The sequence below is a fragment of the Heteronotia binoei genome, chromosome 6 (assembly GCF_032191835.1).
Source record: "Heteronotia binoei isolate CCM8104 ecotype False Entrance Well chromosome 6, APGP_CSIRO_Hbin_v1, whole genome shotgun sequence".
Taxonomy (NCBI): Eukaryota; Metazoa; Chordata; class Lepidosauria; order Squamata; family Gekkonidae; genus Heteronotia; species Heteronotia binoei.
In genome coordinates, this window is record NC_083228.1 from 135105138 (window position 1) to 135124317 (window position 19180).

The 19180-nt window shown below is 49.8% G+C and overlaps 1 protein-coding gene across 4 annotated transcripts in view; it reads right to left on the reverse strand.

The window, feature by feature from the left end:
- Positions 1–1906: 1906 nt before the first annotated feature.
- FAM131A (family with sequence similarity 131 member A) overlaps positions 1907–19180 on the reverse strand; it is a 125246-nt gene continuing 107972 nt past the window's right edge. For 2 of the 4 annotated variants that reach the window (XM_060240917.1, XM_060240919.1), the window contains exons 4-5: positions 8307–8435; positions 1907–3313 (exon numbers count right to left, since the gene is read on the reverse strand). In XM_060240917.1, coding sequence (XP_060096900.1) covers positions 2781–3313; positions 8307–8435 — 662 coding nt within the window. In that variant the 3' untranslated portion in view covers positions 1907–2780. The remainder of the gene's footprint in view (positions 3314–8306; positions 8436–19180) is intronic. The other 2 variants (XM_060240918.1, XM_060240916.1) reach the window with 1 other exon arrangement.

Here is a 19180-nt window from a genome sequence, read left to right on the forward strand (position 1 = left end):
GAGGTAGAAAGAAAACAACTTTAATTTTAAATACATTCTCTAACTGCTGGCTGGCTTGGCTTGGCGAAGTGATTTAAAGAGAGAAATGCCTTCTCCAAGCTGGTCAGCAGGGTGGTGGAGGCATCAAGAGCCACACAGCATGTGTGAAGGAGCCACATGTGGCTCCCGAGCCACTGTTTGGCCACCCCTGCTCTAAAGGAACTGGTCTCTATCGCCAGGAGACTAGCAATCCAGGGAGATCTCCAGCCACCACCTGGAAGCCTACACGAGGATATGTTCATGTAAATGTGTGCGCATGAAGGAATGCAAGCCAATGAGGTGTGCAGGCATGCGTCTGCGTGTCCCTTTCTCTGGTCCTAGCAACAGCACAAACTTCAACTGGTTTCATGGGTGTTCCTCTCTCTCCAGGAAACTTAACTGTTTCTGGTGGCTGGGGTGGGGGGGCGGAGCAAAGGCTAAGGACCTCTAACCCAGAATGCTCTAAAATTCCCAGGGTCCTTTGGGAGCAGTCTTGACAACTGAGAAAAACTCAGAGACACTCATGTCGCTAGGGTTGCCAAGTCCAATTCAAGAAATATCTGGAGACTTTGGGGGTGGAGCCAGGAGCATGGGTGTGGCAAGCATAATTCAACTCCAAAGGGAGTTCTGGCCATCACATTTAAAGGGACCGCACACCTTTTAAATGCCTTCCTTCCATAGGAAATGATGAAGGATAGGGGTGCCTTCTTTTGGGGCTCTCATAATTGGACTCCCTGGTCCAATCCTTTTGAAACTTGGAGGGTATTTTGGGGAGAGGCACTGGATGCTATGCTGAAAATATGGTGCCTCTACCTCAAAGAAAAGCTCCCCCCCTCAAGAGCCCCAGACACCCGCGGATCAATTCTCCATTATTTTCTATGGGAATCAGTCTCCATTGAGCATAATGGAGTGCCCAGCAGACATTTCCCTCCTCTCCCCTTGCTTTCTGATGACCCTGAAGTGGGGGGGAGGGCCTCCAAACCAGGGGATCCCCTGGCCCCGCCTGGGGATTGGCAACCCTACACGTTGCGCAGATGCCCCGCCTCTGCACCATTTCCCCAGTGCCACCGCACAGCTCCCCGGGGCCTGTCCCATTGAAGAAGAAGAAGAAGAAGAAGAAGAAGAAGAAGAAGAAGAAGAAGAAGAAGAAGAAGAAGAAGAAGAAGAAGAAGAAGAAGAAGAAGAAGATATCCTGCCCTCCACTCTGAAGAAACTCAGAGTGGCTCACAATCTCCTTTATCTTCCTCCCCCGCAACAGACACCCTGTGAGGTGAGTGGGGCTAAGAGGACTCTCACAGCAGCTGCCCTTTCAAGGACAGAGGCTCAGAGTGGCCTACAATCTTCTTTCCCTTCCTCCCTCACAACAGACACCCTGTGAGGTGGGTGGGGCTAGAGAGGACTCTCACAGCAGCTGCCCCTTCAAGGACAACCTCTGCCGGAGCTATGGCTGACCCAAGGCCATTCCAGCAGCTGCAAGTGGAGGAGTGGGGAATCGAACCTGGTTCTCCCAGATAAGAGTCCGCTCACTTAACCACTACACCAAACTGGCAGCTCCAGCGCAGAAGAACCGAGAGCCCTTTCTAGCCAAGTGTCTCACCGGTCGGGTTACTGGGAACCGACTGGGCCGAGGATCACAGTATCGCCCGCCCTGATGGGCCAGGGCAGGAGCAAAGGGGAGAGACCCTTAGGAAACCCATCCGCAGCACGGGGCGCCGACGCCCCTGACAACAGCAACACAGAGACGCACATACAAAAATATAGAAAAAAGATCTGGGGTGGAGGGACTGGGCACCCCCCTCGCTGACCCTTAGCATGCTCCCGGCCTTCTCCGCAGGGAGAGGGGAGGGATGGAGGAGGGGACACTCCCCCCCCCCCCGCAGTGCCCCATGCTTCGAGTCAAAGCACCCCAACGCAACCCCTAACTCCCGCATCGCCCATTTCTTCTGGTGAAGTCACAGTATAAAATTCAACACCGTAAAAGCCAAGAAGAGTCCAGCTTGGGCCCAGACAACAGTTTGTATGGGTGTTTTTTTTTTTTTGGTTTTTTTTTTGTTTGTTTTAAAAAAAGGCATAAACATGTTAAGCATCCATTGCATTCCACATTCCGCTTCAGCCCTTGGCAGCGAGCCGAAGGAGTTGGGGAGGGGGGGGTAGGGGGAGGGAGCGATAACAGGGCGAGAAGAGAATTTTGAAAATCGTCTTCAGAGAAACATGAACAGTTCTGCTTCACAAGCGTTTAGCCATGCCACCCGGAAAGCCTCGAGGCACCTCTCCTCCTTGGGGGGGGGCCACGGGGCGCGCGGCATGCTCCGAACCGGCCCGGGTTAGTGGCAAGTCCGGTCTATGCTGCCCCGGGGGGGGTCCAGTGTTTCGCTCGGGGCTTTTCTTTCCACCCTCGAGACATTCTCATGCAAGAAAACAAAACAGGCCACGAGAGAGAAAGAGAGAGAGAGAGAGAGAATGCAGCAGGCAAAATCCACGAAGCCACGTGAAAGGCCCCTCCGGATCCAATGGTTGGAATTCAGATGGCACAGTGAAGGCGAAGAAGGCAAAAGACAGGGTCGGGCAAGCGGGCGACCGGTCAGCTTCGAACTGGTCTTCCCTTGCCCGGCGCGGGTCCACGACACCTCCTTGCGGGGGGCTGGGAGAGAACCTTCCCTTCGAGAGAACCAACGGGCCACGGAGCGGGGTCGAGGGAGGGTGCCACGGAGTGGGACGAGATGTCAGGTGCAGCATGCCACGGACGGAGCGGGGGCGACAGTTCACTGTTCCCCGGTGTCCTCCTCTCGCCCTTCCTCGTCCTCCTCATTGTCATCGAGCGATACCACGCCGGAGGAGGCCACGTCGGACACTTTCCTCCGGACCTGGCAGCTGTCCCCGTGGATTCTGCAGCCCCCTGGGAAGTCCTTGCAGGGCATCCCCTCATCCTCCATCGGCGAGAGGCAGGACTCGGTGAAGGACATGGAGTACATGGAGTCCTGGCACTCCAGCTGCGCCAGGCTCCGGAAGGCACATTCTCCGGCTGTCTGTGGGGGCAACTTGGAGAGGAGCATCTCCTCCCCGCCGGACACGGAGCCCAGCAGCTTGGCGGCCAGTTCAGAAGGCGAGCCCAACTCCTTGAGGAAGAGGCTGTCCTCCAAGCTGCAGAGACTGGAACACAAAGTCTCCGGGGAGATGGTGGTCTGGGAGGAGTCGCTCTCCGGGTCCCAGGAGCCTTGCCGGGCGTTCAGCTGGCACAGGCGGCTGTGCAGGAAACCTCTCAGCAAGGTGCTGGGCGGGAGCTGGTTCACGGCATCTGCAACGCAAGAAAGGAAGGGGGTGTTAGCGGCACAGGAGGAATGGCTAGAGCGGGCTTCGGGGCCTGAGGCAAATCGAGGCTATGGGAGACTGCAGTTTGCAATTTGTTTATAGACCAGGGCTTTTTTAATAGCAGGAACTCCTTTACATATTAGGCCACACACCCCTGATGTAGCCAATTCTCCTGGAGCTGACAGTAGGCCTTGGATGAAGAGCCCTGGAAGCTCCAGGAGGACTGGCTACATCAGGGGGGCGTGGCCTGACATGCAAAGGAGTTCCTGCTACAAAAAAAAGCCCTGCCCGGGGGTAATCCCAGGAAAATTGTTATTTAATCACGGGAATGGTCACTGTATCTGCAAAGGGACACTGCAAAGCTGGAAAAAGTACAGAGGACGGTGGCTCAGTGGTAGAGCATCTGCTTGGGAAGCAGAAGGTCCCAGGTTCAATCCCCGGCATCTCCAACTAAATAGGGTCCAGGCAAATAGGCGTGAAAAACCTCAGCTTGAGACCCTGGAGAGCCACTGCCAGTCTGAGTAGACAATACTGACTTGGATGGACCAAGGATCTGATTCAATATGAGGCAGCTTCATATGTTCATATGGATGGCAACCAAGATGATTCAGGGGTTAGAGCGCCCTCCGTAGGAGTAAAGGCTGAAGAAGCCCTGGTTGCTCTTAAAGGTGCCACTGGACTCAAATCTCACATCTGTCCAACTCAAATCTCACATCTGTCCATTAGCTCCCGTATCTGTATGCTAATTTGCTGCTATTCACATGTCTTACCGACTGCTTTAATCCACTCTTAGCTGTACTTATCGCTCAGTTACTTATGCGTCTTGACTCTAACTAGCCCTTCCTGGAGACTAACCCCGCCCCTACCTATATGTGAGACTTGAGGAAATCTGCTTCACTGTATCTGAAGAAGTGTGCATACACAGAAAAGCTTACACGCAGAATTAAACTTTGTTGGTCTTGGAGGTTTGTCTGGAACGTAAGAGAAGCCATGTTGGATCAGGCCAACGGCCCATCCAGTCCAGCACTCTGTGTCACACAGTGGCCAAAAAACCCAAGTGCCACCAGAAGGTCCACTAGTGGGGTTAGAAGGCCTCCCACAGTGCCCTCCCAAGCACCAAGAATACAGAGCATCACTGCCCCAGACGGAGAGTTCCAACGATACGCTGTGGCTAATAGCCACTGATGGACCTCTGCTCCATATGCTTATCCAATTCCCTCTTGAAGCCGACTATGCTTGTAGTCGCCACCACCTCTTGTGGCAGTGAATTGCGCAAGCTATGGTATAGATCAGTGGTCCCCAACTTTTTCAGCATCAGGGACTAGTTTTGTAGAAGATAATTTTTCCACGGACCAGGGGTGCGGATGGTTTTTGGATGATACAATTGTGCACTTTATTTCTATTACTTTGGTGTAATGGTTAAGTGTGCGGACTCTTATCTGGGAGAACCGGGTTTGATTCCTCACTCCTCCACTTGCAGCTGCTGGAATGGCCTTGGGTTAGCCATAGCTCTCGCAGAGCTGACCTTGAAAGGGCAGCTTCTGGGAGAGCTCTCAAAGCCCCACCTACCTCGCAGGGTGTCTGTTGTGGGGGAGGAAGATAAAGGAGATTGTGAGCCACTCTGACATTTGGAGTGGAGGGTGGGATATAAATCCAATGTCATCATCATCTTCTTACATTGTAATATATAATGAAATAATTATACAACTTACGGCCCAGTAGCTAACAGGCCATGGACTCGTACCAGTCAACGGTCCGGGGGTTAGGGACCCCTGGTTTAGATGACAGACTATGGTTAGCAGAAACCATGGTTTGTCTGGAACATCTAGGATACAAACCACGATTTGGAAAACGGATTATGATAAACACAAACCGTGCTTTGTCCAGAACATCTAGGACACAAACCGTGGTTTGCAGGACAGTTTACAGTTCGCACCAAAATCACGTCTATATGACTTACCAGGGATTTTTTTGAGCAGGAACACAGTGCTTGGTGTCAGGGGGTGTGGCCTAATATGCAAATGAGTTCCTGCTGGGCTTTTTCTACAGGGAAAAAGCCTTGGTTTTGACCCTCGTCTGTTGCATATACTGCTGAATCGCCAAAACATTTGTTTCAGTTTTGGACTTAAGCCAGGACTGTGAATCTCGAGTTCTCGAGTTTCTATCTGGGACACCTTCCGAATGCATTATGTTCCAAATAATAATAATTTTAAAAAGTAAGCACAGCATCCTGCAGACTGAAGACCACGAGAGAAAGAAGATCTTGAATTTATATCCCGCCCTCCACTCCGAAGAGCGGCTCAGAACCTCCTTTACCTTCCTCCCCCACAACAGACACCCTGTGAGGTGGGTGGAGCTGGAGAGGGCTCTCACAGCAGCTGCCCTTTCAAGGACAACCTCTGCCAGAGCTATGGCTGACCCAAGGCCATTCCAGCAGAGCCAGTCTGTTACAGTCGTTACAGACTGTTACAGAGCCAGTCTGTTACAGTCGTGAAGTGCATGGACTCTTATCTGGGAGAACCGGGTTTGACTCCCCGCTCCTCCGCTTGCACCTGCTGGAATGGCCTTGGGTCAGCCATAGCTCTCGTAGGAGCTGTCCTTGAAAGGGCAGCTGCTGTGAGAGCTATCTTAGCCCCACCCACCTCACAGGGTGTCTGTTGTGGGGGGAGAAGATAAAGGAGATTGTAAGCAGCTCTGAGTCTCTGATTCAGAGAGAAGAACGGGGTATAAATCTGCAATTCTTCTTCTTCTATAGCGGCCTTCTGTTGGTGGAACCAACTCCCAGAAGTAAGAGCCTTGCGGGACCTTCCCCAGTTCTGCAAGGCTTGTAAGACAACTTTGTTTCAACTCGGCTTCAACTGAGATATGAGGATACCTTAAAGATCCTACAAGCTAGACTTCAGCAGTATGTAGATTGGGAACAACCTGAAGTTCAAGAGGGGTTTTGGAGAGGTAGAGGAACTAGAGATCAAATTGCCAACATTCGATGGATTATGGAGAAAGCGCGGGAGTATCAGAAAAACTTCTATTTCTGTTTCATTGACTACGCAAGCCTTTGATTGCGTGGATCACAGCAAACTGTGGCAAGTTCTTAAAGAGTTGGGAGTACCAGACCACCTCACATGTCTCCTGAGAAACCTGTATAAGGGTCAAGAAGCAACTGTCAGAACAGGATATGGAGCAACTGATTGGCCGAGCGCAGAAGAATAGATGCTTTTGAACTGTGGTGCTGGAGAAGAATCTTGAGAGTCCCTTGGACTGCAAGAAGGTTAAATCAGTCAGTCCTAAGGGAAATCAACCCAGACTGTTCACTGGAAGGTCAGATGCTGAAGCTGAAGCTCGAATACTTTGGTCACCCAATGAGAAGGGAGCACTCCCTGGAGAAGACCCTGATGCTGGGAAAGACAGAAGGCAAAAGAAGAAGGGGATGGCAAAAGATGAGATGGCTGGACAGCGTTCCTGCTGTAACAAACACGAATTTGAGCAGACTTCGGAGGATGGTGGAAGACTGGAAGGCCTGGCGTGACTTTGTCCATGGGGTCGCAAAGAGTCAGACTCCACTGTGCGACTGAACAACAAAGCGGGCTTAATGTACTGGAAACACCAGCACCCAGTTGCTTTGAATGTTTTTTAATTGTTCGCTGTTTAATCTGTTTAATGTTTTTAACCGTTTGGAGTTCAGAACTGTAAATGTCTTTTATTGTTGCGAGCCACCCTGTACCTGCTTTGGCGGGGAGGGCGAGATATAAATCCAATAAGATAAATAAATAAAATTACCCTCCCGATGTGGAGTATGTGGCTTCCTGCCATAACAGTGACATGGGCTCCCACCCTACCCGCCACCCAAGAGAGGCGCGTTCCCATCCTTGCCTCCTATTCCTCTCCATTGCCCACCCGTTCTAATAATATGGGAGGATAATTAGAACTTTCCTTCCACCGCACACCAGCAGATTACCGCTGGCTTCCTTTGATATGCAAATGGGCCCGGATTCATCAGCAGTTAATTGTAGGGAGGGGAGGAACGAGGAGCTTTCTTTCTGTTCGTGCAGGAGGAGGACGATTCCACACTTCGCCAGCCTTTGCTCGCCAGCTGTTCCACTCATTCTGGGCAAAGCCTTCTTTGAAGGCAAGACCTACGGCAAACCAAGGGCGAAGGGACGCCATGGTGGGGAGGGGGGGGGGATCACAGACTTGTAGAGTTGGAAGGGTCCACCGGAGTCATCTAGACCAACCCTCTGCACAATGCAGGAAACTCACAAAAAATACTTCCCTCCAGGGCTTTTTTTTGTAGCAGGAACTCCTTTGCCTATTAGGCTGCACCCTCCCTGATGGAGTCGACAGGGCTCTTCGTACAGGGCCTTCTGTCAGCTCCAGGATTGGCTACATCAGGGGGTGTGGCCTAATATGCAAAGTGGTTCCTGCTACAAAAGAAAGAAAAGCCCCGCCTTCCTCGCATACACACACCCAGTGAGCCCTGCTCCATGTCCCAATGCTCCCTGCTCAGCATTAAGAACATAAGAGAAGCCATGTTGGATCAGGCCAACGGCCCATCCAGTCCAACACTCTGTGTCACACAGTGGCAAAAAAATTTATATATACACACACACTGCGGCTAATAGCCACTGATGGACCTCTGCTCCATATTTTTATCTAACCCCCTCTTGAAGGTGGCTATGCTTGTGGCCGCCACCACCTCCTGTGGCAGTGAATTCCACATGTTAATCACCCTTTGGGTGAAGAAGTACTTCCTTTTATCCGTTCTAACTCGACTGCTCAGCAATTTTATCCGTTTTAACCTGTCTGCTCAGCATTGACGGGGCAATTTCTTTGGCGGGGGACGCTCTTTCCCCTCCCCAAAGGTCGGGAGGTTCTCAGATCACCCGCTGAACAGGCAACCGCCAGGAATTCCGCTGGGGGGGAAAGAGCCGCCTGGGGCTCCCCCTGCTGGACGTCATAAGACACGCCATCTGCTCACTCACCGGCCGGCTGGGTGGGCTCCGTCGGGGTGGCGAAGTCCTCGTCGTAGGATTCGTCGTTCGAATCGTCTCCGTCCACCGAAGACCAGGCCCGCAGCTTGGCTTCGGCGATGGCGAATTGTTCGGCGACCCCTAGGGAGGAAGAACAGCTGTCAGTCAAGGGCAGAGCGGGGGGGGGGGGGGGGCAAAGGAAAGAATGGGTCACATGGGAACAGCTAGGGTTGCCAATCCCCAGGTGGGGGCAGGGAATCCCCCGGTTTGGAGCCCTCCCCCCCCACCCCGCTTCAGGGTCATCAGGGGAGGGAAATGTCTGCTGGACGCTTCATTATTCCCTATGGAGACTTATTCCCGCATAGGGAATAATGGAGAATGGATCGGCGGGTATCTGGGGCTCTGGGGAGGCTGTTTTTTGAGGTAGAGGCACCACATTTTCATTGTAGTATCCAGTACCTCTTCCCAAAATACCTGCCAAGTTTTAAATTGATTGGCCCACGGGGTCCAATTCTATGAGCCCCAAAAGAAGGTGCCCCTATCCTTCATTATTTCCTACGGAAGGAAGGCATTTCAAAAGGCGTGGGGTCCCTTTAAATGTATTGGCCAGCACTCCCTTTGGAGTGCAGTGATGCTTGTCACACCCTTGCTCCTGGCTCCACCCCCAAAGTCTCCTGGCTCCACCCCCAAAGTCCCCAGATATTTCTTGCATTGGACTTGGCAATCCTACCCTAAGACTGTCTGGGACCCTAGGCAAAGCTAACTTCTGGCCGCCCCCCACCCCCGTAACATCACAGAGTCACATGAGGGGTGCCCAATTCAGTGCCCCCAGAAGGCGGGCGCCCTAGGCAATCGCCTAGTTTGACTAGTGGTAGGATTGACCCTGCATGGTCACTATGCACACAAGTGTTTGTTCATACAGTCGCTATAGCCAAAAACTGACACCGAATGTGATTCATATAGACCCCCCCAAAAGTACAAAAGACCATTAAAAGGATAGAAACTGGGCTGGATCCAAGTGCGGGGGCTTAGCAAGGTTTGCCAATTTCCAGGTGGCGCCTGGAGAACGTACACGAAGCTGCCTTATATTATGTCAGAACTGTGGTCCATTCAAGTCAGTATTGTCTGCTCAGACTGGCAGCAGCTCTCCGGGGTCTCAGGCTGAGGTCTTTATAATAATAATAAATAATTATTATTTCCCATCACCTGCTGCCTGGTCCTTTTAACTGGGGGTGCTGGGGATTGAACCTGGGACCTTCTGCATGCCAAGCAGAGGCATTACCATTGGTACCATAGAGTTTCCCCAAAATTGCTAGAGCATCCCCCTGCAAAACCATAGAATTTCAACCAAATTCCTAGAGCATCCTGCATGTTGCGCCTTGTGCAATAGATGGCCCTGGAGGTCCCTTCCAACTCTATGATTCTGAGTGACATCATCGTGCCACACGGTGATGAGCTCTTTGGGGGGGCAGGGATCCCCCTGGCGGCTTCTTCCCTACCAGTGGGTTGGGGCCCGCCAAACTGGGGCATCCCAAGATCACCCCCCTGCCTGCCACAGTATTTCTAAGCCTGTTTGAGCAGAGTTGCCAGCTTCCAGGCAAGGCCTGGAGATCTCCTGCTTTTACAACTGATCTCCAGGCAGAGATTTTTAAAAATGTGCATGTTCAGAACAAAGTCTGAGTGCAGTGGCACCTTTAAGACTGTAAGTGCGTGAAAGCATACACCCAGAATTAAGCTTTGCTTCAGAGCAGGGGTCATTTGGTAGAAAAATAGGTAGTGGAGCTCATTAGCATCTTAGCGAGGCGAGCGAGGCCTTCTTGGGCTGGCTAGAGATCCAGCCAGCCCAAGCAGGCTTCGTTTACCTGGGGTTCTCCTTGCCCCCCACCCCCGCACACAATCAAAAGGCCAGCAAGCCACCAGCCACCCAAAATCCCATAAGAAGTGGAGAAAGGTTGACGTGGGCTTCTCCAGGGGTTAATGAGGGCTGCTGGGGGTGTGGCAAAGCCCCTGGTGGCTGGCTGGCTGCCCGCTCTCCTAATCCAGGGATTGTTATGCAGCTGCACCTATTATTCAATGGACAAGGTAGGTGGGGAGGAAGAAGGGGAACCCTCAGAAAGGTTCAGGAGCTGTGCTCCTGTGAGCTCCTGCTGAATTCAAGGCCTGCTTCAGAGCAACATGGCTACCCACTTGAACCTGCGTGCAAATTAAGAAAATTAGCATGATGAGACTTCATTTGATTGATTGATTGATTGATTGATTTGATTTCTGGCCCACCTTTCCTGCCATTTTGCATATATTATTGGAAAACAAGGATTCCCCCCCCCCCCCGGGATTTTTTTTGTAGAAAAAGCCCAGCAGGAAATCATTTGCATATTAGCAGGGCTTTTGTAGCAGGAGCTCCTTTGCATATTAGGCCACACAGCCCTGATGTAGCCAATCCTCCTGGAGCTTATAGTAGGCCCTGTAAGTTCTTGGAGGATTCCTAATATGCAAAGGAGTTCCTGCTACCAAAAAAAAAAAGCCCTGCGTATTAGGCCACACCCCCTGACAGCAAGCCAAGAGAGAGAACGAACTTTTCAAGCCTCCTGAGAAGAGAGAAATTATAGATGTAAAGACTCTCTAGCTTTGCTCTCTCTCTTCCTCCGTCCTCAGAAGTGAGGCACGTGACACCCAGAGATGGAGGTTTTCATTAGTGGCCTTCGGCTTTGGAGTTAGAATTGCCAACTCAAGCCCAAGCTGGCCTGATCTCATCAGATCTCAGAAGCTGAGTAGAGTTGGACATGGTCAGAATTTGTAGGGGAGACCACCAAGAAATAGCAGGGCCGTGACGTGATGATAGGCTTCCCAATCCCCAGGCCCCAGCGGGGGATCCCCCAGTTTTACAGGCTTCTCCCAGCCCCCAGCCAGCTGGCTGGCAGGGGGAAGCCCCGCCCCCACAGCCACCAGTACCTCTAGATCTCCTACAAGTTAAGAAACCTGCAAACAGGTCCTGCTTTAAAATGCCTCTTTGAGTGTGTGTGTGCCCTTTAAAGTTGAGCAGGAAGTTCTTCGTGGGGAAGGGTCAGAAGCAGAGCCTCCGTTTGTTTTGCTTTCGTTTCACAGCAAGTAAGAGTGTGCGTGCGTGAGAGAGAAAGAGAGGGAGCAGCGTAGCCCCTGTAATTGTCAGATGTTGTTGTGGAGGGACCAGACCCGGTGAGAGAGAGAGTACTTTTCAGAAGTCTTTGTAGGGGAGGCAGCAATAGTGTGTGTCTGTCTCTGTGCTTGTTTTGCATTGTTTTCAGAGTCTTTGTATAGGAGCCTGTTTATGGGATAGAGGAAAACTCCACCTCTCCCTCTTTCGTTTGCCTGTGTTAGGCAACAGCAGTTCCTGTGAGTAAAGCCATAGTGAAATCACAAAAATGTGAGCTTGCAAACTCTGTGCATTTTGGCTGCTTTTTTGTGTGTTTACACTTTCATTTACTAGAATTGCAGCTATTGGGGGATGAGGAAATAGTGACTGTTCAGGTGAACTGCACTGCTGTAGTTTTAATGCATTTATATTGGAAATGGGAAAGTCTGGCTCCGCCCCAAAGTCTCTTGGCTCCACCCCCAATGTCTCCTGGCTCCACCTCCAAAGTCTCCAGATATTTTTTGAATTAGACTTGGCAACCCTATGTGATGGCAAACTAAGAACATAAGAGAAGCCATGTTGGATCAGGCCAATGGCCTATATATATATATACACATACACACACACACATACACACAAACACACTGTGACTAATAGCCACTAATGGACCTCTCCTCCATATTTTTATCTATCCCCCTCTTGAAGCTGGCTATGCTTGTAGCCACCACCACCTCTCTTATGGGCATGCACCCTTCTTCAGAAACCCTCCACCCCTCTTCAGATCCCTTAAGAACATAAGAGAAGCCATGTTGGATCAGGGCAACGGCACATCCAGTCCAACACTCTGTGTCACACAGTGGCCTCTGCTCCATATTTTTATCCAATCCCCTCTTGAAGCTGGCTATGCTTGTAGCCGCCACCACCTCCTGTGGCAGTGAATTCCACATGTTAACCACCCTTTGGGTGAAGAAGTACTTCCTTTTATCTGTTCTAACCCGACTGCTCAGCAATTTCGCTGAATGCCCACAAGTTCTTGTATTGTGAGAAAGGGAGAAAAGGACTTCTTTCTCTACTTTCTCCATCCCATGCACTATCTTGTAAACCTCTATCATGTCACCGCTCAGTCGACGTTTCTCCAAGCTAAAGAGCCTCAAACTGCCTCAGAACGCCTCTTGCTTTGAAAACCCCACAGGGTAGCTCAGGGGTATCAAACTCATTTGTAATGAGGGCTGGATATGACACAAATGGGACTTTGTAGGGCCGGGTCACGTGTGCCGTAACATCTAATGCCAGGTAGTGGAGATATAAACTTTATAAAGGACACAGACAAACACAATTAAATGGGTTTTTTTTAAAAAAAACTTAAAATAAAATATGCTTAAAGTATGAGCACTTTTGCAATATTGCGGTCAGTATCAAAGCAAGCTCTCCCTCTCCCCCCCTTACTCCCCAAGAGAGGAGCCTCAGCCAATGGGGGAAATAGAGGCTTTGCTCCGTGGCTCCTGTGCCATTGAGAAATTCTGGCAAGGCAAGCTGTGACATGGAAGGAGCCTTGCACAGACATTTTGAATCTGACCAAGGGTAACCCCGAATGGAAGACTGTTGATCTCGGAGGCTCCAACTGCAACTGTCTAAACAACAACTGTATTGCTTTACTCTGCTCTGGTAAGACCTCCCCTGGAGTATTGTGTTCAGTTTCGGGCACCACATTTTAAGAAGGATATAGACAAGCTGGAACGGGTCCAGAGGAGGGCGACGAAAATGTTGAGTGGTCTGGAGACCAAGTCCTATTAGGAAAGGTTGAAGGAGCTGGGAATGTTTAGCCTGGAGAGGAGGCAGCTGAGAGGTGATATGATCACCATCTTCAAGTCTTTGAAGGGCTGTCATCTAGAGGATGGTGTGGAATTGTTTTCTGTGGCCCCGAAAGGTAGGACCAGTACCAACGGGTTGAAATTAAATCAAAAGAGTTTCCGGCTCAACATTAGGAAGAACTTCCTGGCAGTCAGAGCGGTTCCTCAGTGGAACAGGCTTCCTCGGGAGGTGGTGGGCTCTCCTTCCTTGGAGGTTTTTCAACAGAGGCTAGATGGCCATCTGACAGCAATGAAGATCCTTTGAATTTAGGGGGAGGTATTAGTTCAAACTGGGTTTTGGAGAGGTAGAGGAACTAGAGATCAAATTGCCAACATTCGATGGATTATGGAGAAAGCACGGGAGTATCAGAAAAACGTCTATTTCTGCTTCATTGGCTATGCTGAAGCCTTTGATTGTGTGGATCACAACAAACTGTGGCAAGTCCTTAAAGAGATGGGAGTACCAGACCACTTCACATGTCTTCTGAGAAACCTGTATAAGGGTCAAGAAGCAACTCACAAAACAGGATATGGAACAACTGATTGGTTTAGAATAGGAAAAGAAGTTCGACAAGGATGTATAGTGTCACCCTGCTTTTTTAAATTATATGCAGAGTACATCATGCAGAATGCTGGCCTGGAAGAAGCACAAGCGGGAATTAAGATTGCCGGGAAAAACATCAACAACCTCAGATATGCAGATGACACTACTCTAACAGCAGAAAATGAGGAGGACCTAAAGAACCTCTTGTTGAGGGTGAAAGAGGAGAGCACAGAAGTAGGCTTGAAACTCAACATCAAAAAAACTAAGATCATGGCATCCGGCCCCATCACACCTTGGCAAATAGAAGGGGAAGACGTGGAAGTGACAGACTTCACATTTCTGGGATCCAAGATCACTGCAGATGGTGACTGTAGCCATGAAATTAAAAGACGTTTGCTCCCTGGGAGGACAGCTATGGCGAACCTGGGCAGTATTATAAGAAGTAGAGACATCACCCTGCCAACAAAAGTCCATATAGTTAAAGCGATGGTATTCCCAGTGGTAATGTATGACTGTGAGAGCTGGACCATAAGGAGGGCCTAGCACAGAAGAATAGATGCTTTTGAGATATGGTGCTGGAGAAGACTCTTGAGAGTCCCTTGGACTGCAAGAAGATCAAATCAGTCAGTCCTAAGGGAAATCAACCCAGACTGTTCACTGGAAGGTCAGATGCTGAAGCTCAAATACTTTGGCCACCAAATGAGAAGGGAGCACTCCCTGGAGAAGACCCTGATGCTGGGAAAGACAGAAGGCAAAAGAAAGAAGAAGGGGACGGCAAAATATGAGATGGCTGGACAGCGTTCCTGATGTAACAGACACGAATTTGAGCAGACTTCGAAGGATGGTGGAAGACAGGAGGGCCTGGCGTGACTTTGTCCATGGGGCTGCAAAGAGTCAGACTCGACTGTGTGACTGAACAACAACAAATTTGTGAGTTTCCTGCATTGTGCAGGGGATTGGACTAGATAACCCTGGAGGTCCCTTCCAACTCTATGATTCTAGTTGTAAAAGCTGGAGAATGTCCAAGCATAAATTTGAAGGAAATACTGGGTATTCAGTTATCAAATTCAACGCTTTACCTAGCGTACTGCAGCCTGAAGAATGTGAATTAAATCGATAGTTACCTAGGCAATCCATTGCCGCTGTTGCCGTAACATCACCCCTCTATTGTAATGTTGCCAATTGTTGTTAAAATCTGACATCTAGTGTTTTTTGTTACTAATACTGACCATAAATTGTTTGTTTCAAAAAATAGAGTAGCAAGCCAAGACTTGTCTTAGCGGCTGATACTTCCATGCAGTTTTTCCTTTTGTTACAGTGACGCAGAAGGAAGCAAGAGAGAGGGAGAAGGAAGCAGATTGGCTCGCGGGCCTGATAGCAGCCCTCCGGGGGGGGGGGTGTCCTCATCCAGCCCCTGGGCCACATGTTTGACACCCCTGGGGTAGCCATAAGACTGCCATGACTGGACAGCAAAACACACACACAACTCTGGGTCAGCAGATCCCTGGAGATTTTTTGTGTGTGTGCGGGATGCCTGGGGAGGGACCTCAGCAGGATATAATGCCAGACAGTCCACCCTCGAAATCCAGGGGAACTGATCTCTATCCTCCGGACAACAGTTGTAATTCTGGGAGACCTCCTGTCTTCGCCTGGAGATTAAGCAACACGAAAAAGTCACGCAGAAAGGAGACAAGGAATGAGCAACAGCTCCGTGCATAGTACGCCCAGGCCTGCAGCTACAGTGGGGCCAGGCCACTCCATTCAAACCCCCCTTCCATTTGTATGGCCCCTCCATTGGAGGGCCTTCGAGCAGCTCCCACTGAGCCCCGCGCTCTGCTCTGCCCAAGAGAAGCTGTGCCACTCCCCAAACTCTCTTTCCAGCGTGCAGACGGAGCAGAAGGCAATTCCTAGAGAGTGCAAAAATGCCGTGGTAGCCAATGACGTCTGCTTTTTAAAAGTTCGTGAAGTCATTTTGTGCCCCGCAGGCCCCCTCCCCCCACCGAAAATTTTATCCTCTGCCCCCCCCCCTAAAATTTTCTGGCTAAGGGCATGAGTACTCCTCTGATCAATTTCCTATCTCCAAAAGCCCAATCGAAAACACTTTCACGAGATATGATTTTATATTCCAAGTCTTTTTACCAGTTGCAGAAATTCTCAAATAAGTCCAGATTTGCACAATGTATGCAGAGGATAAAAAGGTAAAGGTAGTCCCCTGTGCAAGCACCAGTCGTCTCCGACTCTAGGGTGATGTTGTTTTCACAACGTTTTCACGGCAGACTTTTTATGGGGTGGTTTGCCATTGCCTTCCCCAGTCATCTACACTTCCCCCCAGCAAGCTGGGGACTCAGTTTACAACGTTTTCACGGCAGAGTTTTTACGGGGTGGTTTGCCATTGCCTTCCCCAGTCATCTACGTTTTTCCCCTCAGCAAGCTGGGTACTCATTTTACCGACCTCAAAAGGATGGAAAGCTGAATCGACCTCAAGCCGGCTACCTGAACCCAGCTTCCGCCGGGATCGAACTCTGGTCGTGAGCAGAGGGCTCCGACTGCAGAACTGCAGCTTTACCACTCTGTGCCACGGGGCTCTTATGCAGAGGATACTCCCAACACAATTTTAAGTACCACAATCAGCTTACAGGCATATCGGGTCTATACTCCTGTTTCACATTAATGCTTTATCCAAGCTACAGTTTGAACCACCGGTTTGCTTTACTCCTCACACTTCTGTAATCATTCTTATTCGACTCACTCCAACCTTTCCTGTTAACTGTTTACTGTTGACTTAAAATTGTGATGGAGTATCCTCTGCATACGTTGTGCAAATCCGAACTTATTTGAGAATTTTTGCTACCAGTAAAAAAAACTTGGAATATAAAATCATATTTTGTGAAAGTGTTTTTGATTGGACTTTTGAAGACAGGGAATCGATAAGAGGCATACTATACATGGAGCTGTCGCTCATACTATACATGGAGCTGTCGTGCCCCTTTTTTGTAATCCCCCTCAAAGATGAGCTGGTATCAACCTGATTTTGTTTTGTTCTTTTAGGCGCCAGGCTTTTAACAGAAGAGTTCTGCCTCTTAAGCATTTTATGATCAGCTTCTGACCCAAGGGAGTGACTCATTATGCATATTGTACAGTTGCGCCCGGTCTCTTTTAATAGTTTGTTTTTTCAAGATGTGTTTTAACAGCGCGGCTTTTTGTTTTATTTAGTGGCTTTGAAAACGGCTTTGGTTTCTTAATGGTTGCATTTCACCGGCTTTGTTCCATTGTCTTCGTTATAAGCTGCCTTGATCAGCCCTCCAGAGAAGCCACATAGACGTTTTCTCAACCAACCTTGGTTTGGTGATCCACAAGTACGGTGACTCAGACAGGGCTGGCCTAAGGGCTTTTTGGCCCCCTAGACAAACTAACTTTGGCCCCCATCTCACACAGTCTCCTGTCTCACACAGTGGCCAACCCGTTCCTCTGGAGGGCCAACAACAGGACATAGAGACTGAAGATTTGAGACCCAGATCGGTAGTTAAGTGCGCAGACTTTTATCTGGGAGAGCCGGGTTTGATTCCCCACTCCTCCACTTGCAGATGCTGGAATGGCCTTGGGTCAGCCATAGCTCTGGCGGAGGTTGTCCTTGAAGGGGCAGCTGTTGTGAGACCTCTCTCAGCTCCACCTACCTCACAGGGTGTCTGTTGTGGGGGAGGAAGGTAAAGGAAATTGTGAGCCGCTCTGAGACTCTGAGATTCAGAGTGAAGGGCAGGGTATAAATCCAATATCATTGTCTTCTTCTTCTTCCATCAGAACAGCCCCGCTGGAACAGACCAGTGGTTCCTTTAGTCCAGCCTCCTGTCTCACACAGTGGCCAACCAGTTCCTCTGGAGGGCCAACAGCACGGCACAGAAGCTGAAGAAGATATTGGATTTATATTCCACCCTCCACTCCGAAGAGTCTCAGAGCAGCTCACAACCTCCTTTACCTTCCTCCCCCACAACAGACACCCTGTGAGGTGGGTGGGGCTGGAGAGGGCTCTCACAGCAGCTGCCCTTTCAAGGACAACCTTTGCCAGAGCTATGGCTGACCCAAGGCCATGCTAGCAGGTGCAACTGTAGGACTGGGGAATCAAACCCGGTTCTCCCAGATAAGAGTCCGCGCACTTAACCACTGCACCAAACTGGCTCTCCAGTTTGAGGCCTTCATAAGAACACAAGAAAAGCCCTGCTGGATCAGACCAGTGGTTCATTCAGCCGACTTCCATGGCGGAATGGGGATTCAAACCAGGGTCTCCTTGAACCCCTGCAATTAGGGCTTTTTTGTAGAAGCAACCCAGCGGGAACTTATTTGCATATTAGGACAGGCAGTGCGTGTCCCAAAGCATGAATCACGGCAGCTCCCCCCCCCCCCCCCCAAGTCCTGCATGCCTTGAGTACATACCAGGAGAAAAGAGCAAGAGTCCGGAAGTACCTGAAAGACTAACAACATGTATGGCAGGGTAGGAGCTTTTGCAAATCCATGTTCACTTCTTCATATACACCTAGGGCGTGAGTCCATCTGTCCTTGTAGCTTGGAGAGTGGAGTGACTTCAGATGCCGAATGGCATTAGCAGGAGTGATTGGCTTTGGCGTACTGGCTAAGAGGAGCAGACTCTAATCTCCATATATACCAGGGCTGATCTTGCGATAGCTCTCCAGATGTTTTTTGCCTACAACTCCCATCAACCCCAGCCAGCATGGCCAATGGCTGGGGCTGATGGGAGTTGTAGGCAAAAGAAAAAACATCTGGAGAGCTACCCTTGTCCAGCGCTGATGTATACAATGTTCCCTCTAAGCTGCAGAGCCTTATGAGCAAAAATTCTACTTTGTGAGCGACTGGCATTCAAATTGTGAGCTGCTGGCATTAAAGCGGTGAGCTCCTGCATCAATTAGTGCGCTCTGGGTTTATTTTTTCCTGAGCTAAGACGGAAATCCGTGAGATGGAGGCTAAAAATCTGTGAGCCAGCTCACGCTAACTCAGCTTTGAGGGAACACAGCATAGGTAGGTAGGTAGGTAGGTAGGTAGGTAGATAGATAGATAGATAGATAGATAGATAGATAGATAGATAGATAGATAGATAGATAGATAGATAGATAGATAGATAGATGGATGGATGGATGGATGGATGGATGGATGGATGGATGGATAGATAGATAGATAGATAGATAGATAGATAGATAGATAGATAGATAGATAGATAGATAGATAGATAGATAGATAGATAGATAGATAGATAGATAGATAGATAGATGGATGGATGGATGGATGGATGGATGGATGGATGGATGGATGGATGGATGGATGGATGGATGGATGGATGGATGGATGGATGGATGGATGGATGGATGGATGGATG